Here is a 27,993-nt window from a genome sequence, read left to right as displayed (position 1 = left end):
CTAGAGCATGACAAACTTATGATAATTAAGGTAGATCAATCCATTCAGGGAGAGTGAAATGACAAAAATCAGTCTGTGTTAGAATGCTCGCAAATGACACACTTATTGAAGTCACTTTTCTCTGACATATTAACTTTTGAATATTATAACTTAAAGGACTTTTAATAATAAGTACACTAAACAGAGATGCAATATTTTACGCAAACTTAAATACCGGTATTACATTTAAATATGTAAGCTGCAAAATAAATGTAGAGAAGGAAATAGAAGAAGATATAAATACAAAACTGGCAAATTTCCAAACGATTTGCTCTAGTATTCACTGAACTCTGAATCACAAGACACGAAAGTATACATTGCTTAATTTCTGCAAAACGAACTGCTCACTTTTGTGGAGAACTCTGAGAAAACCCCAGATGTATTATCCAGGCAGATGATGAAATTATTTTCTGTTACGATTTAGATACAAAAATAACAGTGTTATCATCTTCTAATATCAATATAGACTTTGAAGGACTGCTCATAGTTGTAAAGAAAAGTAATCTTAACAAATAACAGGTCTCAATTAAGCAGGGACATAATGAATCTGAACTATAATGCGCATATTATTCATGACAGTTGCAATAAGATAGCCTTCGAGTCCAAGCCTATGAACATCTAAGTACTTGTTATGAAATACCTTTCACGTAGAACGCCCATAAAACTTCTGTGACTTCGCAGATAAGAATGTGAGCAAATAAGATGATACGCAAGTGCCAGATGATTGTCATGGAAATAATACTTATGGCCAGTTGCAGAAATATTGATCAAATCAGGTTGTGATCAGAGATCAGTTGACGTCTCATTTACTTGACTGACAGATTGAGCTGCAGGAAAGTTAATGTACAATCAAATGGCTATGGTCAACAGACTGTCAATTTGACTGAGAAATAAATATGGCAACAGTTACAAATCAGCTCGCAATACAACCTTCAGCTATTTAGAGGCGATAAATAAACAATAAATTTGTTATTATATACGTTTTAGAAGTTAGGAGATCAAGATGATGTGTTATTTCAATAAGAAGAAATCAAGAGAGACAAATTTTAGCTCCCTGAGAGATTTCTATTATTAAATATAGTGGAGGAATATATGAAATAAATTGATTGAAAATAAAGAAACTAATGCAACATTGCACTCAAGCGTAGTTGATTGCTCACTACTCAGCTTGATGCTAAGACCCACTGATAAACATGGAAATCTCTTTTTCACAATCTCAAATGCTTCTTCTCTACAGGTCCGTGTTCATATGTGAGTTGTGTTGTACGGTTCAGTCTTTGGATTAAACAGAGGTGTCTGCAGAAAATTAGAGCAAGAATAGCTGCCATCAACTCCCTCTCCCCGACCCTAAAACTGCCCTAAAGGCGACCACAGGAGCAGGCTTCTCATGGAATGGCAAAGTTATGAGCACGACAACTATATTTTGTAACTAATAAGGTGCCTTTAGTAAATTTGTAATATTGTAGCCTATCTTATACAACACAAAGAAGCAACAATTTTGGAATTTACAGTATCCTGTAAGCTATGAATGTACTTAATAAAAAAAATCATATCACATATTTCAAATGACAATTACTGTCGAAAGCTAGATACTCCAAATATACCTGGTACACTAATGTTGCTTTATGTCTGCAACCATAAGCTACTGACATAAAATTGATACATTTATTTAATAATTTTACTTGAGGGTGTATAAAAACGAAACGCAGCAATATAATAATGACCGATTAACTGACTGGGGGGGGGGGGGGGGGGCACTAAATACTAAAAAAAAACTTATTTCCACTACGTTGATATATCAACTCACAAATCAGAATCAAAGCAAAACGAGACTACTATCAACTAAGTAAATTCGCTTAGTTGAATTAAACCAATATGAATAAAAACTAACCAAAACAAAGCAACAAAACTAAAATAACCTAAAACAAAGAATAATAACTTCGTTTAACTGAACTAAATTAAACTAATCTCAACCAATTAAATTAGCCAAAAAAAGCTAGGAAAAGATCAATTAAGCTAAATTAAATCAATATCTTAATTAAATTGAATTACAATAAAAAATAATCGAACGAAATGAAATGATACTAAAAGAAACTGAAATTGGATAATTATTAAAGAAATCTAAAGAAAAAATAAGTAGCCTAACTGAAACTAATTAAACTAGCTTAACCTCAATAAACTAAGGTGCATTACAGTATATTGTTTTAAACTAACCTATACTAAAAAGAATAACGTAAAATTATGCCAATGTAGCGTAAATTGATCTAAACGAATCTTGCCTAAGTAACCAAACTTAACTAGCATAAAGTCATAGAGAATACTGAGACATTTGCATAATTGAAAAGTTTAATCAGTACCAATATTCCCCTTCTTTTCTTTACATTACTGCAGTGCTATACAAGAATCTGAGGCTGTACTGCTGTTTGACAATTGTGAAGAAAATTCAAGAAAGAATATTTTATATAAAAACGTTTTACATATGAAGTCATGTAGGCTGGGAGAGTTTCTTTGCTTTCATAAATTAAGCACGAGAGTGGTCAGCATCAGACTCGAAATGTTTTGTTTCTGGGAAAGAGATACAGTACTGATAATCATTTGCTAAAAGGTTGAATGAGCCTCAGAGACATTTTGAACATGATGTCTACAATTTATGAACTTTCTAGACCATAGCCAGTTTCATTACTAACTGCAATCCTCAGCTCCCACTCTGCTTTACAATAAAATTTATTTGACAAGTTAAAGCTTTCAGGCTGAACTTTTAACAGAAATACAACTTCGCTGTTAATTTTGAAAATCAATCCATAATTATTTTTTTTTTTTTAATCCAATGCCACCAGGTTGTCTTTTCGACATTTCTGGTCTTCTCTCCTGGCTGTGGCTTAGTTGTAACCCACTTCTGAGGTTGGGGCACCTGGAAGACGGAGTTACATTACCCCAATGATATGATAGGATGATTATGATAATGTGGTGCCAGGAGAGCTCTTAAATCTAAACTTAACCTAAATTCCAGACCATGGACCATAATTAAAATGTATTTCCTGCTCTCACCTTCAAAATGTTTTCCACTTCAGTTTGGCCTGCACTGCCCAATTGCGATGATGATGAGTCTCTCTGCCCTGCACTTGGATGCTGCAACAAGTGAAGTTAAGTCATTTTAATATCAGATTAAGAAAATTACAAACATGGCAATATCTAACGAGGAGATACATAGATACAATAAGTAATATTTGTATAAACGGGATAAATGGATTTATGTGGGAAGTAACTGGGGTGTGGATAGCAGACCTCAAAACCCATAAAAATTAAAATGAGCATAATTATGATCTGTGTTTGATCATTTCTCAGTTAAAGGCCTGTATGTTTCAGATGTTGGTAGTAGGTATAGTAGGTACACCCTTGTTTGCGTATAGTCTATGGTGCCTTTTTCTGGCTCAGTGCTAATGTGCTGGACTTCCGTCCAGGCAACTGAGGTTGAAGCCCAGGCCTGATCATGATGCAATTTCTCTACAGAGTAGACATTGCAGTTTTTTTTTTTTTTAATACTCACATTCCACTCTTTCCTTCTACCAATACACTTCACCACCCCTTTCTTTCATCTATCATCTCCAATCGTTAAGAATAGGTTGTGGTGAAATGTTCAATGTGTGGAACAAGTTTGTCAGCACTTTACTGTAATAATAGTATATTTAACAAAAATGTGCTATTATTTCAATAAAGTGCTGTAGTGGCTGATATTTATTTAATTTGTTATACCTATAACAAATAGCTAATCAAGACTTTAGTTAACCCTAACATATAAATTTTAATTTCCATTTCATTTATCCTTTTATCGTTATTTAACGATATTGTGTCAAGTACTAGGTTTTCTAACATTGATAGAATTGGTGGTAGCAAGATGGTATTTTGCGAGATGAAAATGAGGATTCGTCACGAATTACCTGAAATTCACTTATATTAGAAAAAAAAAAAAAAACTCGGAAAAATCCCAACCAGCTAATGTGCCCAAATGGGAATCGAACCTACATCCGAGCCTAGTTCCAGATCAGCAAGCAAATGCGCTACCACCTGAGCTATGTTGGTGGATAAATTCATTTATGGTATTCCATAGATCTTACATCAACACTGTAGCTTAGACACGTGGAAAAAGTAAACAATCATATAAAATATATACAGTGTTTCCTATAGAATCATTACCACAAAGAAACCTGAATATCTCCTACACTAATAGTGACAGAATAATCGGACTTATATTTTACGTTATAAAAACTCACCTAGTTTCAATAGATCTCCACAAGTGCGCCTCTGGTGGCCTGAACAATATCAAGATGGTATTCTATCTCCCTCCATGTGTTCTGCAGCATTACAGGTGTCTGGGTTTATCATTTCGCTGCAGCCTTTGCACAAATTGGATTTTGTATGCTCTAAGCTGCAATCTTTTATGGATAATGTTGTGAACAGTCGACTTTGGAATATTCAGCTCTGAATTGGCCTGTCAAATTGATTTCCTTGAGCTGCACTGAAATGCTTGCCTACTGGTAACATCTTCAACTTTAGCTGCGGACACTGCTTTTATGCCGCTTCCCATCTTTCTTAACACAGAGCCTGTTTCCAACAGCTGATTATACATTTCACAATGGTATGACACTCTGGAGCATTTACACAATATTCCTGCCTAAATCATCTTCGCACTACAATTGGGAACTCCAATTCAGCTAACCAATAACAACGTTTCTTTGTCTTCTGTACCATGAATTCCGCCATTTTAACTCTATGTGTTGTCATACCCCACGCATGCACACTAGTCATAATTTTCATTGTTACAAAACTTGGAGAGTTTCTACATAAGACAAGATGAGAAACATGTATTTTCTAAATTCACTGAGTGACGAGATATTTATATTTCTTTGTGGTAGTGATTCTACGGGACACAGTGTATAATATATAATTATTAATATACAAGTAAAACAGATTAATTTAATTTACAAGCATAAACAGTTAACAGTTAGTTGATGAGAAGATACGAATATGCAGATTTTTTATTGCCTTTCAAAACTTTGTAAAATATTAATTAAATGATTAGGTAGTGCATTTAAAACTGTAATATATGAATAATGAACTCTTTTTGTAACAGCTGAGGCTAGCAGTTTAGATGGAGATCGGATTAGTACCAAAAATATCTTGACTTTTTTTTACATAAAACATCAACATGGAAAGAATACAAATTCATATTAGATTACAGAATAAAAACATGAAATGTATGCCACTTTAAAGGTGTTATATCACCAGCAAGGGATCTTTATATCACTACACAATGTTAATTCTTACCAACATATTGTTACAAGGAACAATTATTTTTTCTTTCTATGAAAAACAGAGAAAGTATTGTTTAGAACCTGCTTCATTTCTCTTGTTTACCTTGTGTTTACTTTCCCCTTTCTTTTCTTTCTTTCTTTTTTTTTTAATCCTATTTCACAAAATTTATGACTGTAGGAGAAAAAATGAGTGCACCATTAGCTAAATGCCTAGAACACCAGCTTTCCATGCTGGTAATCCGGATTCAAATCCTGGTGGGTCCATGTGCAATTTGTGGTGAAATAAGACGGTGTAAGGTTGATAGGTTATCACAGGGTAGTCCTGTTTCCTTATTAATATTTCACCAATACTCCATTAATAATATGAAAAAAGTCAGTCCAGTTCAATAGTTTGTTTCCGTTATTAAAACGTATTCTAGGAGGAAAAAATAGCATCCTGGAGTGTCAAGGCATAACATGGGAAAAGTCATGCATTTCCGGGAAACACTGGTGAATATGGGGCAGATACCAACACTAGCAGACTTGCTGCTTGAAGTAACAATATTTTTCCTGCCAAGAGAACTAATTTCAAAGTTTCAAGAACATAATAAGCAGTTCATTACAGATATGACCTTGACCAAGGACGACAGATTTTTTAACGGCAACAAAAATTCTTAGTATGGCTTCCTACAAAAATAACTTTACCGAACTTCATAATATGCATTACGGTTCAGGCTAAATTTGACTGGCAGTTTATCAATCTCAGATATGAATTCCACCTTACCTTAGAAATGGAATTCTGCACCTGTTGGATTAGCAGAGTACAGAAGATCTTAATCGATCATGTCTGAAGGAGAGACCAACCGACAGAATCGACCAACAACAATCCCAACCAACCATCCAACAGTAAAGCACTTTTAACTTGAAAAAATAAATTTTACAATACAAATTCATCATACTTTCTCATTATTATACACATTACTTAGTGTCATAACAAAATTATTAAGGAAAATTGTGTAAAAATTATTGGACATATCATTGGAATGTATATCATTTGGGGAGAAAAGTTTCCGTATCAGAAATTAATTATGGATTCTACGACTTCTGATGCACTAATATGCAAAAGCAGAAGATCCAATGACTCAGCTATCTTTAGATATTGAAAGTGAATATTATATCAATATTAAGTCTATCAATACTGGTTGTGATAGGTAAAGAAACAATATAATGTTGAACTAAAACTGGTTTCCACTGGAGTATAAGACGTATATTAGTGTTGCATTGTCAGTCACTGTCGAAGTGAGAGAGAAATCTCCTTAGCTTACCTGAGCTACAGTTCAATAATGCCTTCAAAACTCGAAAGCAGATATACTTCACACAAACAAATGTCTGTTGAAATATATTTTAACCTTCTACTTTGCAGCTTATTTCTTTATCTTGTAACTAGAAAATTTTCATTTCATGAACAAAATCTATCCACAGTTTACGAGAAATCGGCATTTACAGACAGCCCAGCCCCTCCACCCCAAAATAACTTTCCCTTTATTTAGTATTTCCATCAGAATCTATAGTATTACAATAACATCTCTTCATTCTCTATATATTTAATGAGAAATTAAAAAAAACAGATATTTTCTCGAATGCTTGCAATACTGATTAACACATTTTCTTCTCAGAATGATTTTGATAAAGCTAGCAGATTTTTTCAACAAGTCTGTAAGAAACTTATTCCATTTTTCTTTTTTATAATATATTTTTAAACCATTATCCGATTTTGTTTACTTTGCCGAATGACTCTAGGACATTCCTCTATGTTGCATATTTTGAACAGAGCTAAAATAAATAATAAGATATTAGAATTTCGTGAAGTTTGATTACTTGTTTAGGATGAAATGTTCAGATAATTTTCATTGTAAACACAATCCATGCATTTCCAGTACAAACAGATACAATATACCTTCTCTTTTAATAATAACAAAATGGAGTTTAATGAGAATTTGGTGGAAATTGAGAATAACCATGACAGAAAACGTAAAACGGATGTGAGAAATGAGGAGGAAATATGCTCCGTCATGCACAAGGGATAGTCAGCATACCTGCCAACAGTCACAAATGCACGCTAGAGCAGTCAGTGTTTTGTCCACGGGTAAGAGACGCTAGCCCAAGAGTGCATGTTCTGATGATCGATGGAATATACCATACAGGCTTTGCTTAAGTGTAAGTTTTACTTGCCATGGTAATATTTTACACTGCATAGGTACAATCAGGACATAGTTAAAAATGCAAGGAAAACGTTTTTGATGTCACTTTATATGCTGTAAATTGAATAGTAATCTGTATAGCTGAATTGATGAATTGTATATGATGTAAATTGAATAATAGTCTGTATACCTCAACTGATGAATTATTCATGATTATAAATTGAATTATTTACTTGATATGAATATTGTACAATTTTGCATAGCTTAATGAAAGTATGCTTGTAGACTGAATTAATCTGTTTACTATGTATTTTATACGTTTGTATTATTTGGCTGATGAATTGTATATGCTTTAAATTGAATAGTAATCTGTATAACTCAACTGATGAACTGTTTATGATTGTAATTTGAAGTAATTTGCATGATATGTATTATCAATTTTTGTATATCTCAACTGATTGAATGCTTTTAAGTTGAATTAACTTACTTGCTATGTATTATATTTTATAGCTGAATAATCGTTTGGGTTTGTAAATTTATCTCATTGGCCAACAAAGCACACTAAAAAAAAAATAACATTAACAAGTTAACCTTTTTAAACATTATACAATGTGCAACAATGTAAAAAGGTTAATACTTAACCATCTAATTCAAAATTTTATTAAATTCGTTTAAAGATTGAGAAGTTAATTTGTGAAAGGGCCTAAGTCCGACATTTTCAAAAATTTATTTTCCACTGAAATGAAAATAATAAAAAGCAACGTGACAATATTAAGTAACAATATATTGATATAATGTTTGTTTTTTACATGAAGCCTTAAAATAAAGTTGTGCAGTTCCTCCCTCTCCAAGAACGTTAGAATTTATGACTTAAGCCCTTTATTAAATAAGGGCTTCATTTATGATAATAACCATGGCTTGAATGGAAACTTCAAAATTCTTGTAACAGTACTAATAAAATCATTAATGTTTTAATAAACAAAATGGTTAACTATGAAAATGCAAAAAGTAACACAAATGAAAAAACCCCACTGTTTGTTTAACACAGTGATGCTTTTATTTTTTACTATTTTTTTTCCTAGTTAAAATATTATAATATTATTTACAATGCTTTAAAGTTTGTATGAATTTTGAATGACCTTATATTTTCGCTCAAAAGTTTAAGTCTTCGATATGGTGAAAGAAGGAAGAAAGTTACAAACATTTCTACTCTGCAATTATACTTACGACTTCATATTTTGACCTACACCTTAATATTATCTGTGAGTGAATAGTTTGAGAGTGACTTTGAGTATGCACAAATAAATGTGAGTGGGTATGACTGTTGGTGTAATTGAACTTAACTAAATAATGTTATAAAGATAACAAAAAAACATATGTTACGAAAACACAAGAAAACTACATCTTACATTAATTCAGTGATTAAATTAATATATCTAAAAGTAGAAACGACAGTGTCAGTAGGTGAACATGGTCGCGAGTGAGAGTATGAATAAGTAGGTAAGCTTGATAGAATTTTTTAAGAAAATACGAGAGACTAAGTGGTCTACAATATTTCACATAGAAAATTGACAAATTATTCAATTCAGTTAGCTGTACTAAAAACATTTGCATCGCATCATAGTTTCAAACAAATTGTAAAAATTCCCTACATGAGTAGTTGACGTTGACAATGCTTTTACAGTTATGATTTGATTAGATGTGTCTTGCTCCTATTTCGAACATCTGTTCACTTACTATTCATAGGAAAAAACACTCACTGCATGAGCCTTACTGCCTGATATGCTTACAACACAATTCACTATTTTTTTTTTTTAAGTTTGTAACTCTTAACATTGTTTGACTTTAAACTAGTGAGCCCTGAAACTATTTCTGACAAGTACAGAGTCTTTCATAAATAACGAGTCTATCGAAAAATCAACTATTTTGAATAATCTTTTGAAATGATGTTCATCCTCACGAGAAAGAACCCTTCGATTTGTAAACAAACACCTCCTCCCCCCACTGCCAGAGGAAGCTACTTATCCATGTGTAATGTGCATTTGATGTCAACTTAAAATGATCTGGAGCATGGCCTTCTATACACCAAGGACTTAAAATGACCTGGAGCATGACTATCTATACACCAAGGATAATGGCACACAGCCATGACTATACAAATTGTTGTGATAGACTGGAATGATAAAATGCAACACAGCCACTTAACGTTATAGCAGAATAGAAAAATTGCTGCTAGTTTGAACTTGGAAACAGTGTTGCTCAAATTAAGCATTTATTCTGCAGACAAAATGTTTCCAGGAAGGTGGATCGGTCGCACAGGCCCAATTCGTTAGCCTCTGCGATCACCTGATTTGACTCCCCTGGACTTTTTCTGGGAATTCATTAAGAATCGTGTCTATTCGACTAAGCCACACACCAATCCTGATTAGTTGAACGAATTGAACATATGATACAAATGGTTATGCCTGACATGCTCACCACAGTCCATGAAGAGTTGATATGTCACTTACGTTTGTGCATTCAGGAGAACGAAGACATTTTCAAAATTGTACACCATAATTTGTCAACAACTAAAACTTTTTTACATTTATGTGCTTTAATAAAGGTTTAAAACACTAACCATTCTTTCGTTTAATGGCTCTGGCAGTGAGGGGAGGGGGTGTTTGTGTCCAAATCGACTGTACGGCACTGGGAAGGGTTCTTGCTCGTGAGGATGAACATCATTTCAAAAAATTATTCAAAATAGTTAATTTTTCGATAGACTTGTTACTTATGAAAGACCCTGTATTATCTTCTACAGAGACTGCACATTCAGTGCATTTCTGGAACAAACAGAATCCATCGCATAAATCACCTTCAGCCACGTAAAAAATTAAATTTCAAATAAATTTTTACATTATGCTAAAATATGGGAGAAAAAGGTTCGAAGAGAAGGGAAATACGGGAATCGAGAGACTGTTAGAAATTAGAGTTAAATACGGGAGGCTTGATAATCCTATTGATAGTAAATGTGATAAATAGTCGTGAGCATGTATATGAGTGTAAGTACGTGAATTTAACAGTGGTTGGGGAGTAGCAGTGCTGAGAATGACTATGAGTGTAAGTGGACAAACCATAAAGGACATGAGTGTAGATATGACGGTCAGTTTTGGTGTTGTAAGACAGTACGCATTAAAACAAAACTCTGGGAAAATACTATTGAAATGCGCTTGTACGAGTGAGTACTGTATGATACTTTAGGATATTTTTGTGCCAAGATCAATGAGTGAATATTCGTTCAACTGTGAAGAAACTAGAAGTCGATTCAGCCCTGCATTGTAATTTTAATACTCCAAGGCAAAATGTCATGAATTATGTATGAACAGTTATTAATGTGAAGTAGATATTGAATTTTATGTAAACTTCCTAGTGCATACTGTGTCATAACGCGACTGCTAACCTACCACGTATAAAAAAAACAAACGATTTCACTTTGAAACAGTCTCTAGTATTAACAACAAGATATGGAAGTATTACATAATTTTAACTCTCCTATCAAGTATCGTGTCTAATTCATACACTGGTTAAAGAAGTTACAAAAGCATTAACAGCACGCAATCATCACTGTTGTAACCGTAAGTCGAAGTTATAGCAGTACAAAAGAATTATTGAATGGTTGTGGAAAAACATCATTACGCAGATGGATCGTGGCCTTGAATCTGTGACGAAAACCCGAAGAGTACATTTTGTGAACTACATCAGTGTTTCTCAACATTTTCGATTATGAAGTCCCTCCAATCCTTACATTACTTTAGTGCGGCCCCCCTGGCCTAAGTTAAAATTTTAAGCAAGACATGCATTCTACAATGAAAGTAAGGACTCGTATACCACCAATGGACAAAAAGCAGACGAATTAATTCGCCTTCTCTCACTCATTCTGTTCTAACGAAAACATGCTTCCTCAAGCAAGGGCTGGAGAGGGAAAACTTCGTAAATAAATAATATAAATTTGAAAACGAAACACAAAAACATGCTGCTTTCCTTATGCAGGGGTGTAAGAGGAAACTTCGTTGATAATTTAAAAAGAGAATAATAATTTGACTATTGAACACAAAATAGTCGGATGTTTAAATTTTCATAAACATTTTAAAACTATTATTATTATTATTATTTTTATTATTATTATTATTATTATCATTATTATTATTATTTTATTCGCGACTCCCAACCCATTAACTGCTCTTTGGTCCTCCATCTTGAGAATCGCTGGACTAATTTGCTTGACATGTAGTTTATGAACTTATGTTATGATTTCAGCAAGGCATTTAATTCAGTTGACGTATATATTGTCTTTCTTTGAGAGTAGTATCGCCTGGATGAAATCTTATTTCGCGATCGCTAGCAAAGTGTTTCTCTTAATGATCGGTTTTCTGCATGGCGGATTGTGGAGACTGGGATTCCCTAGGTTTCTGTTTTAGGGCCTCTTATGTTTTCGATATATATATCCGATGTCTCAGAAGCTATATGACACTGTCGTTACTAGCTTTATGCGGACTGTCTACAATTGTATATCCACGCCAGTCCTGATTCGATGAAGTATAAGTAAATTAAATTCGGATTTAAAATCTCTACCCTCCTGGTCACAGAAATTTGGATTGATTCTGAACCCTGAAAAATCACAGGCTATCTTACTAGGAACTCAGATATTTCTATCGAAATTAAAAAAAATCTGTTCTTCCCGCCGTAGCTGTAAATAACACTGAAATCCTGTTTAGTGCAAATGTGAAAAATCTGGGTGTTCATATCGATGAACACTTAAACTGGGCCACATAGACTAAACATGTAAGTAAAAAAAAAACATTTTCTATACTGCACTCACTTCGACGAATAAAAAATGTTCTTCCTTTTAAATTAAAACAAATCTTAGTCCAGAACTTATCATGCCACAGTTCGACTACTGCGATGTTCTATGAAGTGATCTCAGCCATGATTTGACTACGAAAATTACAGCGTGTCCATAATGCCTATGTTCGGTTTATATGTAATATTATTCGTCTCACCACCTTTTAATGAATTGTCTTGGCTCTGTCTGGCTGACAGACGCAATTTGCATTACCTTTCTCTTCTCTATACGATTTTGCACACATCAATCCCTCAATACCCTGCATCACGATTTCATAATCTATCTACACATCACAATCTGTATACGCGGTCACAACATGACACTATTGTTAATCTCTCTCCACAGAACTTCTGTGTATTCTTCATTTTTTACAATAGACACTATCCGTTCATGGAATTCATTAACTACAGACGTTCGGGGCTGCCCGACCTTAAACGCTTTCAAGTCCGAAGTGAAACATCTTATCTTACAAAGCCCAGTGTCCCGGGATATTTATTAAAATTCACAATTGTAACTAGTTTATAAAGTAATCATGTAATTTGATCTGTCATCTAGTGTAAGTATTTAAGTTCAATAATCTTCTGCCTTATGCATATTTTTCTGTTTCGATCTTGTCTTAGGTATACCTTTAACATTCTGCTGTATTAACATTATATTATTATGTACTTTCCTTTTTATCCTTTGGTTGAGTGGAAGAGAAGGCCTTACGGCCTTACCTCTGCCAAAAAAAGCATTATTATTATTATTATTATTATTATTATTATTATTAAGTTATTTAAGTTTTTGAAGGTGTACTAAATGTTTTGTATCATAAATCCGTGGCAGATAACACTAAAAGGGATTGTGAGTAAGCTCTCGAACCCAAGTAAAGTAAACGAAATTTGTGTATGTATCCTAAAGCTTTAATAGTTATTTATGCAACAGGTGGATAATCTTGATTATTATGGCATGAGTGAATGACAATTTTCAGGAGTGTCATAATAAGATCATCCACGAGTTGGATGCGACACTTTATGGCATCTTAGCATTATAAATTGTAGGAAATAAAATATGAAATAAATTCGGGATCTACAGTTGACAAGGTCTTCATGATCGTATCGATTAATTGCGCCTGGCATTGACACTGAACCAAGAGAAATGGATTACCTTGCAGGTTATGCTACAAATGTTCCTTTATTTTGTTACTATAGTTTCTCTACAGTTAAAAAATTCCAGCAATATTATTACATTAAAATGTACATAATTCTCGTTAAATTAACTAGTAGACATGAACATGAACAAAATTCGATACCTTGTCGACAGAAAGACACGCAGATAGCATGCAGAAAATCACAATTCTAAGGCATAAGAAATCCTGAAATCGTGATTTTCCCTGACAATATCAAAATATAAATTTTTCAGCATAAGAATACCTCCTCTTTATACTTCAAATAATGAGGAAAAAATGTGATATATTATACTTCATTTTTTCTACGCGTTTCGCAACAATCCCAGTTTTACTATAGTGTTGCAAAGGTATCACCGTTTATAACCCAATAATTAAGATATTCAGCTTCATATTTTGTAAATTTAACAGTTTAAATACATACAGTATTCTGCCCAAGGGCAGGTCTTTCACTGCAAAACCCAGCATTCTTCAATCTTTCCCACTTTTTGCCTTCCTCTTAGTTCCCGCATAAGATCCATATAATATATTAATGTCGTCTATCATCTGATATCTTCTTCTGCCCCGAACTGTTCTCCTGTTCACCATTTATGTCACATAAAATAGCTATACGTAGCCTACATTGTAATTATGTCTAATATTATTTTTATGTTATTAAAATAGGCATTAAAAGTGTCAACAAAAAATACATTAGTTGTTTATTATAAGAGTGCGGACAAGATTGAGAAGTGAGAATGAAAGATATTAAAAGGAAATCCTTGAATGGACTAGAATATCGAAAATCAGAAACTGGACGGAATAAATTATTAGAATGTTGCGAGAGAAGAGAGACCTGAATAAGAGAAATAAATGGCGCAAGTACAGAACACAAAATTCGGTAAAATTGTAAAACCCGACAATAAATCAGATAATAATAATAATAATAATAATAATAATAATAATAATAATAATAGTAATAATAATACAAACCTGGGTTACGCTGAGTCGGGGGAGGTTGCGGGAGGTAATGTGCAATCTGCTGTTCAGTACATTGCCACCACCCCCACCCCCACTCCCTCCCCCTTGAGGCGGACCCTTTGGGGGTACAATGCCACCGTTGGAACGATGGTCGTTGCTGCCTACGCCGTGCTTGTTGGGCTGACCCGAGTACCCGCCTCGACCCCCGTGGGGCGGCTTCCCGTCTGCGGGCTTCATGAAGCCGCCCCGCGGCGCGCTGCGGGGGTGGTAGTGGTTATTGGCGCGGCCACTGTTGGACGTGGGGCCATGCTGGTGCGAAGACGATGACGAAGGCTTCTTGAACTCGTTGGACGACTGTCCCAGCATGCGCGAGGCGGGCGTCGAAAAGAACTGGTGACTTCCGCCGGGGGCCGGACTCGCAGGGACGCCATCGATGCCTATGAGACGCTTCGAGTCGTCCTCTAGAATCTGCTGCACCACCTGGTAGTCGCCCAGCTTGGTTTGGATGTGCCGCGTCATCTTGTCTGCAGCTGACGGTACCACCTGCGACATATGCCACACCACACTTTACGTTAACAAACTTTTAACTGCGGCCCATTGTCCGCAACTGCCACTTCATACACTTCTCTAGTTGTAACTTATTGCTGTGATCCATGTCCCTAATTTAAACGAAGAGGATGAATAAGCAATTATCTTCCACAACAGAATATATATATATATATATATATATATATATATATATATATATATATATATATATATATATATATATATAGTACAGATCGAGGAGCACTTAATCCTATACTACAGAAGGTCATAACTTTTTATTTTTCAAATAAAATTGTGCGTTCACACAAATAAGACATGTTTATAAGACAGGTAAGATAAGATGTTGCACAAATTTTGTTGGTATTATTGCAATTAGTTTCATCCGACCATTACTTTACTTATGAAATTATATTTCACCAGTTCTAAATGTAGGCTTTGTAATTTAAGGAGATTGTTGGATAAAAACCTGATACATACATACATAGGCTACATACATACATATAAGCAAAGTGTGACACAATATTGTAATTTTAAATGTCAATTAACCCAGGCATGTACATAGAAATTTCAATCTTATAAGTATAGGATTAAATTTAGTTAAGGTGATGAGTAAATTCAACTCTCTTATTATGAAAAAGCAAATTGTAGCATAATATTGTAATTACACATGTAAATTATTTAGTATAATGCATGTAATATTACTATGTAATGGGGCATACAGTTGATGTTCTCAATAAAAAAAGACATACGTACGTACGTACATACATACATACATACATACATACATACATACATACATACATACATACATACATACATACATACATACCATTTCAATCCCCACTCCAACATAACCTACTTTAAGCCAACCATCCCACATTACCTCACCCTAATTTTGCTATCCTGTCTTGTTCTACCACGTCTCATTATTTATCAATTTAATCATTCAATTTTACATCAGGCCATTCGAACCAAACGTTTTCTATCCCTTCCCAAACCAAACCAATTCTACGTTAACTTATTCCATTATCTCTCCATCCTGTCATTACTATTATCAATATATCAGCTTCTGTAAGATTCTTTTATAAAATGCAGGACTTAATAAATTCATTACATCTCCATCTCCCATTGCTATGTCTGGCTTCTGAATTATATGGTTTTGTCTATATTTACAGAGTATTGTTACTTGTTCATCCTCGGTGGTTCATGAAGTCTTTTCTTTTAATCATCTTTATACGTAACCACCACCACCACCACCACCACCACCACCAATAATTCGAATAAAAGCTCGATGGTGGATATCAGTGCAAGTCCGATTTACCTACTGTCGAGATTAAAATTGATGAAGCAACACATAATATTGTTGGTGGTGATTGTGCTCGTGCAGTACAACACCGTAAAATTCATCAAGCTGCAGCTTTAGCTATGGAGAATATGCCTCTCGGACGCTAAAATGCAATAAAGTTGAAGATTTTTTAAATTCATTTTCCATTTTTTTAAATATATGTTAAAATCTCAAGTAGCCTACATTAATTTGTTATTTTGTAAAAAAAAAAGTGCCTATGTAATCTTAAATGCATTGCTTATTTTCTGAAATACATTTGATACCATCTGAAATACAAATGACAAATCTGAAATACATTTCATACCATCTGAAATACAATTGACAAATCTTAAATACAATTGATACTATCTGAAATTGAATTGACAAATCTGAAATACAATAATTGATCATTTCTGAAATTAAAGTGACTAATTTGAAATGCATTTGATAATTTCTGAAATACAATTTAAAATTTTCTGAAATATAATTGGAAAAGGTGTAGTTCAACTCATACTAAATCCTATCTTCCCCCTCCAACCCATTGGTGATATAGCCACGGCACATGATAAGGTCACAGGATAGTCTTGCCTTTTCTATAATAAGTATATCAGAACATTTTCAAACACAGCCAGGTATACATGAAGACTGCCTCCTTTCACCGCTGCTCCGCTTTCGATTCTTTGTTCCATAAACATTGATTTATAGGTTGTTTTGAAAATCTTGATAAATAATGCAGACACGGCAAGTGGGTGGAAGCTTATGTTTTATATCTGTTTTCAGTCTCAGAAAAAGTTGTTGCATTTCACCTTTTCTACACATACATAAAATATAGCATCCACCAAAAAAGTATGTAAATAAATAAACCGTGCTTTCTCATCACGCATATTTTGCAGCATTCAAATAATCGTCTTTTGAAGTAGAGGTCTGTCAAATTATTCACCTGGACTGTAAGTTTTAACACTTCTATTACCGGACTTCTCTTCCTTCTTACGTCAGGAATATACACTGCTCAAAGAAAAAACTGCATATTATTTTATTGCAAACTTATGAAATATGCTGTATTTTTTTTGCTAAAAATTGTTGCATATTAGATTAGTGTAAACTTATGAAGAAATGTGGAACAGTTTGAGCACAAAAATAAGTTTGCGTATTTCTTCACAAGTTTGCAATAAAATAATATGCAACAATTTCTTTGAGCACTGTAAAATACACAAAAACAACAAAGAGAGACACGCTTTTGTGTACTAAACGGCATTTAGCTGTTGCAGATAATGATTACATGGAACTAATACTTTCTAAGACATAAGATTATACTGTTTCAATTTCTAAATGTTATACAATTAAAAAACCAAGAAAAACGAGTTAATGTTGGTTTTGAGTGACTTGCCGTTTTTATTTTGGCATAAAATCTGCAAATAATTAAATGTTTATTTAAAATATGTTTCGTATGCATACTTCCCGGATGAATTGATTTATAAAATCTATCATGAAGAAAATCAGTGTAGCAGTTCATGAAAAACTACTATGGGTGCTATGCATAGACATTTCGCTAGCCCGCGCTACGAGCGTGCTAAACTAGCCCCGGCTATCGACTGATTACTTGTACAGGATTCATATCATATATCTCTCTCACACTTGTTTATGAATACGAAAAACGTTAGTTCGCTGATCATCCACCGGAAGCCCGGGCTAAGAATGTCTATGTATAATAGCTTTTGCAGCATCTGTACTCAGTATTAAAAGAAAGAAAAAGTCCGTGTTTCTCGGTGTAAAATGATAGGTCTATAGCACATTATTCCCATGGGCAACTTTTTCAAATTATTGTATAAATCTTGTAACATGACTGGGAAGAGAGTTGAACAAATGTTCATTGACAAAGTCATGGTCACAGCACAAGTTTCTTACGAAAGGGACAGACGTTCAACTTCTGGAAAATTGAGAAGATATGAAGTGAATGTATGACAGTATATCTACCCGAAAACTATTCAGTACATTAGAAATGCACAATTTTTATAGCTTCAATATATTCATATCATTAATTTTGCACAAATTCGCATAAAATGGCTATTCGCATAATGTAAACTGTAAAGTAACGCTGAAGGTTTAAACTTACCGCTCAACAGCCATCGTATACGAGTATGCAACCGCTCAACAGCCATCGTATACGAGTATGCAATCAACTAATCATTTATAACATTTATCTATTTACGAAAATTGGCAAGTGATTAAAGTGTTACATCAGTGATACAGTCTACCACTGATTGTGCGTATATTCCTTCCCTTTGAATCTTACTCCTGTAGTAATCCACTCACGTGTAACAAAGTAATATTGAAAAAAGGATCTCTTCATCTGCTACTTGTGCAGACATCTGATCGGAGCAGGTAAAAACTTAAGACTAAAATTGTAACGAAAAGTAACCTGTTCCTAATTAATTTTCACCTAATTGCAAGCGTAGCATAGACCAGCCTCCTATGGCGCACCCTGGGCAACGACTCTATCGGTAAATTGGGCTACAAAACTGGCTTCATATGGATGAATGACGAACAGTCAAGTACCCACCATTAGTTAAAAAAACATGTAAAAATGTTAATGGCGTCTAGTTGGTCTTGGTTCTTGGTCTTCAGTCACTGGAAGAACCTCTCCTCATCTTATCACAAGCTACGTTGCGCAACACTGCTGTACTTTCGACGACACTTTCCACACTATCTAGATCTAGTCCAATTCTCAAGGTCAGTAAAGAAAACGTTTTTAGTTTTCTATATCCACACTCCAAAGGATTTCTTGTCATTTCCAGTGATTCTTGAAACAGTAGTTCAACTGGAGTTTGTGGATTAGCCAATGTGGTTATTAAATAATTTCTAAGCATGTAACTACCATCACCGACTAGCGAAAAATTCCCAAATTTACCATTTTCAAATGTAGCACTGAATATATAAAAATATATGTATAATGTGCTGAATCTTTCCAACGAAATACCATGTCTAATAATTGAAGACCTGAATTGACAGATATCCCAAGTCTAAAATTGACCGAATTTCACTTTTTACTCGACATATATCCTGTTTTGCATAGGCTACCATTCTGTAAAAAAGAATATCCTAAGTGCGATTCTAAGCCTGTGTTTGAATCATACAAATATTTATTTCAATACTCCTATATAGTTTTCTTGCTCTTCTGAAAAATGTACTTCAATGGACTGGGAATGTTTGTCAAACCAAATCTTTAATTTTACATTTTGAGTCGCAGACTGTGCATTTAGAGAATAACCATGTACTGCAGTGTTCTTCTCTTGTTGATGACATCTTGATATAACTTTTTAATAATCCTGCTATTGCTTGAGAAACTTCATGTGTGACTTTACTTACTAGTTGAGGTAATCAAATTAGTTTTGTTTCGTTGTATGTCTGATCATGCGCACTGTCTTCTTTCTGGAACTTATAAAGTATACGTCCGACAAAACTTTTTTCTAAGATTGTACACGTAGGAAATTCTTCTGCTCATGCGCACAATGCTGGATTTCATTCGCAATTTAAGAGACAATGTGTGCAGATATAGCAGCAAAAGTTCATCAGCAACAGTAGACGAATTACAGTATGTAATAGTTATTGAGACAATAGTTATTTATGGTTCAAATAATTTACATATGGGTTTGAAGTAGCACCGATTTTACACTGTTATAGTACGATTATTTAATCCTGACAGTCGCAGACAATATGCGCCTGGGTCAGGCAAGTCCATTAAATTACGCCAAGTGATGTTCAGGTTAGTCTGTCGCCTGCAGTCAGAGCGATCGGATGTCACGGATGCGATATAGCGATGTGTTTCCAGTATAGTTAAACTGTACTGCATTCCTTTACCGACCCCTCCCCCTTATCTCTACTCCGGAACTCTCCCCACTATTCCTATTATTTCCCCTCTTTCGCGTCGCTGAGCTGTCAGGACTAAATTATCGGTCTGTATCTGTATCTGTGAGAAACATAACATCCACAGCTCTAAAGACGATTACAGTAGGATGATCGAAACGTTAGCTCTAGTAACTGAGACAACGTGGTACAAGCCCGGAAACTCTACATAACCCATGACAGATGTAACTTCTGTCGTCTCTTAACTATCCCTACTAATTCGCCATTCTCCTTTGATGGATTTTCATTACAAGCTCCGTAAGATATGGCCGAATATGGTCAGAGTGTGAAGTAACAATTATTCTCACAGCAATAAGAATGGAATGGACCAAGGATACAGAAATATGTTCATCTGTATATCTGAATTTCCTTACACATAAAAATAGCAACTTTTCAATTGCGTCGCAACTATTCGTAATATGATTGAATAAACCTAAAATGCCCATTATGTAATTAAATTTTTCCATATAGGCCTACAAAGTTCAAATGGAAAACAGAGCCATATGATCCATCGCGTTTAAAGTGGAGGTGAGTGATCTGTATCACTGCAACGAGAAGAGCAATATCCTCCCGCATCGCATCCGAACAGATTCCAACACAGTGATTACGCACCGATAATAGGGCGCAGCTCTCTGTACGCTAATTGAACTAGCTCTTTACACCAATCGCACTCATCCATCCACACATTCATTCTACTGTACTAAGCATCCGTCCACCCGTCCGTTCTTAGTAAATCCTTACTTCCGCCTCATCTATCCCTTAGTTAATTCGCCCTTTATCTTTCAAAGTTAATTCGCCGTTTATCTTTCAAAGTCAATTCGTCGTTTATCTTTCAAAGTCAATTCGCCGTTTATCTTTCAATCTAGCAAAGACCAATATAAAATATTACGTTGGTTGTGTTAGGTAAAATGTAGACAAGGTAACGAGTAAGTAAAGTACAATTGGGCAAGACAAGGAATGCCGAAATATGCAGTACGGGATAAGTTGGAAACGTAATGGTAACTAAAATGACGGTAAGGCAAGATTATAACATTTATTTTATGTTTTTCAATCGTAAGATTTATCATTTCTATTGCAAATTAATATTTGCTAATCCACATTACTAAAAGAAATGTATGAATGTTTTCGCCTGTACGGCATCATCAGATACTTAATTGTTTTAACGATATCTAAACCTAAGTCCAATGTAGAGTGTATTCACTGTGATGAATTTGTGTATGATATACCAATAAGAATTAAAATCATGAGTTATATGTAGTAAATATCTTTATATAGTAGTAGGAGATATGTTAATTTTAATTGATTTGCATATGGATTTACTGACTTGCCGAAAATGTGCGTAATATAATACATAACTACATAGAACTCATGTTGCATATTTGTTAAATATATAAAAATATACAAAATATTGTAATACTTAAGTATACAATTTGACGTAAACTTAAATTTTATATGAAAAACATTACTGACGTTATGATTGATTAAGTATTATTAGCCTATTTATGATATTGACAATGTATATTTGTGCAAATCTGGCTTTCAGGTAGGAGCTCCCTGTGAAGCAGGCTTGAATAATTTCAAGGGAAAAAATGTTCCGGGGCCGGCTATCGATCCCGGAACCCTTCGCTTAGCGCACGAATGCTCTACCGGCTGAGATACCCCAGGGAAGAATTGTGACGGTGTCGTGTGTAGCGCCTGTTACTTCATTTGTATCCCTTATTATGTTGCAGGTTGCATCGGTCCGCTCCCGCTAAGGAGCAATGATATGTTGTGGGTTGCATCGGGGTGCTCTCGCAATATGCGTGCAGAGCATTACAAAAGTGGTAAAGGACCTTTTCCTGAATGTGGCCACTTAAACGTTCAACACTAAAATCCTGAACATAAGTGCTAACTATATTAGAGAGAACATTAATACGTTATAAATGAAATAGACAACCACACAGTGAACGCAATGAACACAGTGAGAAACTTCATTTGCGTCGATTTCACAGTCATCGGTTAGAATTCCAACCAGAGCAACGATATTCATAATTTGTCCATCTGATGTAGCATAGTGGTTTTGGCATAAACAGTCCAGACGTCACATCAGTCCCAATTTGTTTCCGTTTCCTGTAGGTTGAAAACAAAAAGCTCAGAATATCCATTCCGGTTAAGTCCTGCCAGTGCAATGTGATAGCTTTAAGATTCCCAAAATCGATAATAAAATCATCGCCATAAGATGTAATTAAAATTTTCCAATTATAGTGATAAAAAAGTGAAAATTCTTTTCTTAAGTAGCTCCCAAAACTTAACGAGCCTATAGGCTAGGTCACACGCAGGTATAGGGTTATTAATGCGGGCTGATTGGCTGTTTGAATGCTTTGTTGGTCTGTCCACAACACCACTTCCAGATAAGAACAGTTCCTTATGACTTTTCTGAACTCTTCCAGATTGACAGTCTGTAGAACCCATACGCCTGAAGTGAAGATGTCTGTAAGGTCAAATTCATTACCTTCTACACTAAGATAACTAGTGAATTAAGTTTTGCTATTGTACTCGTATTACAATTTACATGATCAGTAAATCTGGTATTGGGTCCTCGTTATAAGATATTTAATAAAAGTGCCATAACGGTACGACAGATTTGTCCCGATTCAGAAGTCATGTTTAGGATCTGATAGCAATTCAACTCCATCATCCAAAGAGAAGTCTGAGTTTGCGAACTTTGAGTTTAATGGAAGTTATAACTATCGTGACTACTCAATCAACGAAAACTGCGGCATTATTCAAGGATGTTTCGACTCCTCCATCCCTATAGCATCTGTCCAGAAATAATCTATATCTTGCAAGAAATTTTCTACATAACAATATAATATAATATAATATAATATAATATAATATAATATAATATAATATAATATAATATATAATTTTCTTCAAATCACACTTTGAAACGTACCACATGAGCAAATTCAATCTCTTAAGTAATAATGTTATTACTTGTTCAGCTTGATGACTGTCAATTGATAGTTAGCATTTTATGAGTCCTTTCGACATTATCAATTCTTTAGTTTTAGTTAGTATTCTCTCCATAACATAAAACTACTAAGTATCGAACCCATACCTACGTGAAAATATGTCCAAACTGAAGGCCGGTATATCTCCGTGGCAACAACAACGCCGCGGGCCGTGACCCACTTAATGTCGTTTTGATTTCACAGTTCGAATCACACAATTAACACCCGAATGTCCAATTGAGTGCACAATGTTTCCTGCGGTACGGTGCTCCGAGAACAAATTATTGTAACGTTCACTCTATCTTAAATTCCAGCCTTCCGCCTGTCTCAACACTCGTGACTTTACTGCATTTTTATATATAGAGGCTTTATAGACCAACAGCAATAGTTTGGCTTATACTGTAGATGTAGACAGTATAGACAAATGGAAAGAGGACGGGGTGCTGAGATACGGGCACCCTATTATTACAGGAGTCAAGGAGAAATAATACAAGCACACAAATACAGGGAAACACAAGACAGACACACAAACATACATGGGCGAATAAACAAGATAAATTGATCGAGAAGGTAGGTAGGAAGCTAGATGGATTTATGGATGAATGGATTGATGATATGAATAGGTGGATAGATGACTGAATCGACATAAGTTACATGGACGGACAGACAGACAAATGGGCAGGTAGACAAACAGGCAAAGAGAAGGATCTACAGATGGATACACTGATCAATGGATGGATGGATGGATAGATAGATAGATAGATAGATAGATAGATAGATAGATAGATAGATAGATAGATAGATAGATAGATAGATAGATAGATAGATAGATAGATAGATAGATAGGTAGGTAGGTAGGTAGGTAGGTAGGTAGGTAGGTAGGTAGGTAGGTAGGTAGATAGATAGATAGATAGATAGATAGATAGATAGATAGATAGATAGATAGATAGATAGATAGATAGATAGATAGATAGATAGATAGATAGATAGATAGATAGATAGATAGATAGATAGATAGATAGATAGATAGATAGATAGATAGGATTGGATAGACAGATATATAGGATTGGATAGACAGACAGATAGGATTGGATAGACAGACAGATAGGATTGGATAGACAGACAGATAGGATTAGATAGACAGATAGATAGGATTGGATAGATAGATAGGATTGGATAGATAGATAGGATTGGATAGATAGATAGAGATAGATAGATAAATAGATAGATAGGATTGGATATATAGATAGGATTGGATATATAGATAGGATTGGATAGATAGGTAGATAGATAGATAGATAGATAGATAGATAGATAGATAGATAGATAGATAGATAGATAGATAGATAGATAGATAGATAGATAGATAGATAGATAGATAGATAGATAGGTAGGTAGGTAGGTAGGTAGGTAGGTAGATAGGTAGATAGATAGATAGATAGATAGATAGATAGATAGATAGATAGATAGATAGATAGATAGATAGATAGATAGATAGATAGATAGACAATAATGGACAGGAAGATTGGTGGATAGGTAAGTAGTGCGAAGATAATGAAGTTGGTACATGAAGTATACGCAGGTCGAGGGGTATGCATATGGACGCGCATGTAGTTAAATTTTTTTAATTTATTTTAGTAGGTTATTTTACGACACTTTATCTACATCTTAGATTATTTAGCGTCTGAATGATATGAAGGTGATAATGCCGGTGAAAAGAGTCCGGGGTCCAGCACCGAAAGTTACCCAGCATTTGCTCATATTGGGTTGAGGCAAATCCCCGGAAAAAGCCTCAACCAGGTAACTTGCCCCGACAGGGAATCGAACCCGGGCCACCTGGTTTCGCGGCCAGACGCGCTAACAGTTACTCCACAGTGTGGACAGATAGAGACAACAGCTTTATAGTTTCATATTCATAATAAAAAGGCTTACACTTGATTATAAATTATACGTCTGATTTGTTTTGTAATAATTCAATTTTTTTGCCAATTTTATCTTCATTTACAATTAATTTTATTCTAGTTCATGTAGACATATATAATGCACTTGGAAAATGTTCATACAAAGTAACCAATTATATTACATTACAAATCTTTCTAATATATTCACATTTAGGAAAATCTGTTACTGTGTAAAATTTCATAAAAATCTGTTAGAAGAAAAGTTACTAATTTTGTCTAATTTCCCACCCCTATAAGGGGTAGTTCCCCTTATACCAACGTAATACATGCTACCTGTAACTATTGTGTAAAATTTCATAAAAATCTGTTTGGTAGCTGAAAAGTAATTAGTTTGTCCTGCTAAATTTGCATTTTGGACCACTGTGCAATGTTACAAATATTTTATGGTTTTTATTTTATTCACTGAACTACTTTTCACACGTTATATTCTGAATAAATAATGAAATCATACAGATTAATTCAACAACACTGCCTTAAGAGTTGGCATAAGAACCCTAATTCGTTGGCAATATTGCTAATACGAGTAATACTATAAGATCTGATTTAGTAAGTATGAACTCGTCTTTCGTAATTATCAGACTATATTTCGTAGGAGTTTTTTTAAGTGAAGAATGAACACAAATACAGTAGCGTATGTATGTATGTATGTATGTATGTATGTATGTATGTATGTATGCATGTATGCATGCATGCATGTATGCACGCATGCGATATATGAATGTATGTTACGTACTGTACATAAGTACAAAATTAACAATAAGAACAATTGCTTGCAATTATTGGTATCGATGTTATAAAGTGGTTCAGAATCATGTCCAGACGGAAGCTCACTTTCAAATCTGTCTTGTAATTATAAAGAAATGGAGTATAGGGAAATTAAAACTTACTCGTTCATTCAATGGAAATCGTCCTCCATCACGGTGTATTGTGAGAAGCGTACCCCGTCTCGAAGCTTGTGTAAGCAAACAATATTAAGCAATCGGCATCTATTGTTAGTTGCGACAAGGTCGTCTATCGAGGCGATGTGCGCTTGTTATTTCCAAGCTTTCACACACAGATACAAGGCAAGGAAACTAGCGTTTAGTGTCCGTGCTAGACAGTTCTTGAAAGGTTAAAACGGACAAAGCGTTAGCGAACAGTTACTCTAAATCAATGAAAAGGAATCTAAGATTATGTGCGGATTATTTTCATGGCCATAATATTTAATTTATTTTATTTTACTAACTTGTAAATTACAAATTCATTTTTTAAGTCGAATGACAGTATTTCACTGATTGGCAGTAAGAAGTTCCCAGATTTGTGAGGAGGAAAATGACTAACATTCAGACCACACAGTTCAGTTTTCTTGTAATATAAACATAGGGAATTAATCTGAAGATCCTTCGCTACTGTTAAAGTACATAGTAGCGTGTCCAGTCATAAATTCCGCGCATTCAACTTAGATCCCAGATTAGAAAATGGATATTTACCTCACTTGTCCACTATTTGTTCTGTGTTTTGTCTTAAGTGGTGGCCTTTCGCCATACTGATCACATGACAAGCAGTACCACTACTAGCGAATGTTTACTGTTCAAAATTCTAACAAGTGTAAGGACGGGACGAGTCGAGTCAAATTCTTAAGTTGGTGACGATTGTTTTGCTTCCTTGTAATTAAATCCAGGTTGCAGATCTATACTTATTAACAATGCTACTATATATTATACTCCAAATGTAGATGGAATTATTGGTGATCATCAGCGCGGTTTTAGACATAATAGATCGACTACTGATCAGATTTTTTGTATTCGACAGTTATTGGAGAAAAAAATGAGCGTATAAGGGTACAGTACTAAGAGGCTAAGAGGGATGAGGATAATATTAAAATGGATTTCAAAAAGTCATATGACTCGGTTAAGAGAGAAGTTTTATATAATATTCTTATTGAATTTGGTATTCCCAAGAAATTAATTCGATTAATTAAAATGTGTCTCAGTGAAACTTACAGCAAAGTCCGTATAGGCCAGTTTCTAGCTGATACTTTTCCAATTCACTGCGGGCTAAAGGAAGCAGATGCACTATCACCTTCACTTCTTAACTTCGCTCTAGAATATGTCATTAGGAAGGTTCAGGATAACACAGAGGGTTTGGAATTCAACGAGTTACATCAGCTTCTTGTCTGTGCACAAACTATTAGGGAAAACACGGGAATTTTACTTTAAGCGAGTAAAGCAATAGGTTTGGAAGTAAATCCCGAAAAGACAAAGTATATGATTGTCTCGTGACCAGAATATTGTGCGAAATAAAAATACAAAAACTGGAGATTTATCCTTCGAAGAGGTGGAGAAATTGAGATATCTTGGAGCAACAGTAACAAATATAAATGACACTCGGGAGAAAATTAAAGGCGGAATAAATAAGAGAAAAGCCTGTTATTATTCGGTTGAGAAGCTTTTGTCATCTAGTCTGCTGTCAAAAAATCTGTAAGTTAGAATTTATAAAACAGTTGTATTACCGGTTGTTCTGTATGGTTGTGAAACTTGGACTCTCACTTTGAGAGAGGAACATAGATTAAGGGTGTTTGAGAATAAGGTTGTTAGGAAAATATTTGGGGCTAAGAGGGATGAAGTTCCTGGAGAATGGAGATAATTACACAACACAGAACTGCACACATTGTATTCCTCACCTGACATAATTAGGAACATTAAATCCAGACGTTTGAGACGGACAAGGCATGTGGCACATATGG

The 27,993-nt window shown here is 34.6% G+C and overlaps 1 protein-coding gene across 6 annotated transcripts in view; it reads right to left on the bottom strand.

Annotated features, from left to right (window-relative positions):
* The window catches only part of lilli (AF4/FMR2 family member lilliputian), a 1,088,977-nt gene that overhangs the window by 271,832 nt on the left and 789,152 nt on the right, over positions 1-27,993 (bottom strand). For all 6 annotated transcript variants that reach the window (XM_069839798.1, XM_069839799.1, XM_069839800.1 and 3 more), the window contains 2 exons: positions 14,548-15,078; positions 3,088-3,168 (listed from right to left, as the gene is read on the bottom strand). In XM_069839798.1, the coding sequence (XP_069695899.1) occupies positions 3,088-3,168; positions 14,548-15,078 (612 nt within the window). The remainder of the gene's footprint in view (positions 1-3,087; positions 3,169-14,547; positions 15,079-27,993) is intronic.

The sequence above is a fragment of the Periplaneta americana genome, chromosome 11 (genome assembly GCF_040183065.1).
Source record: "Periplaneta americana isolate PAMFEO1 chromosome 11, P.americana_PAMFEO1_priV1, whole genome shotgun sequence".
Taxonomy (NCBI): domain Eukaryota; kingdom Metazoa; phylum Arthropoda; class Insecta; order Blattodea; family Blattidae; genus Periplaneta; species Periplaneta americana.
Note: the sequence above shows the minus strand (reverse complement) of the source record. Positions and strands in the feature narration are given on the sequence as shown.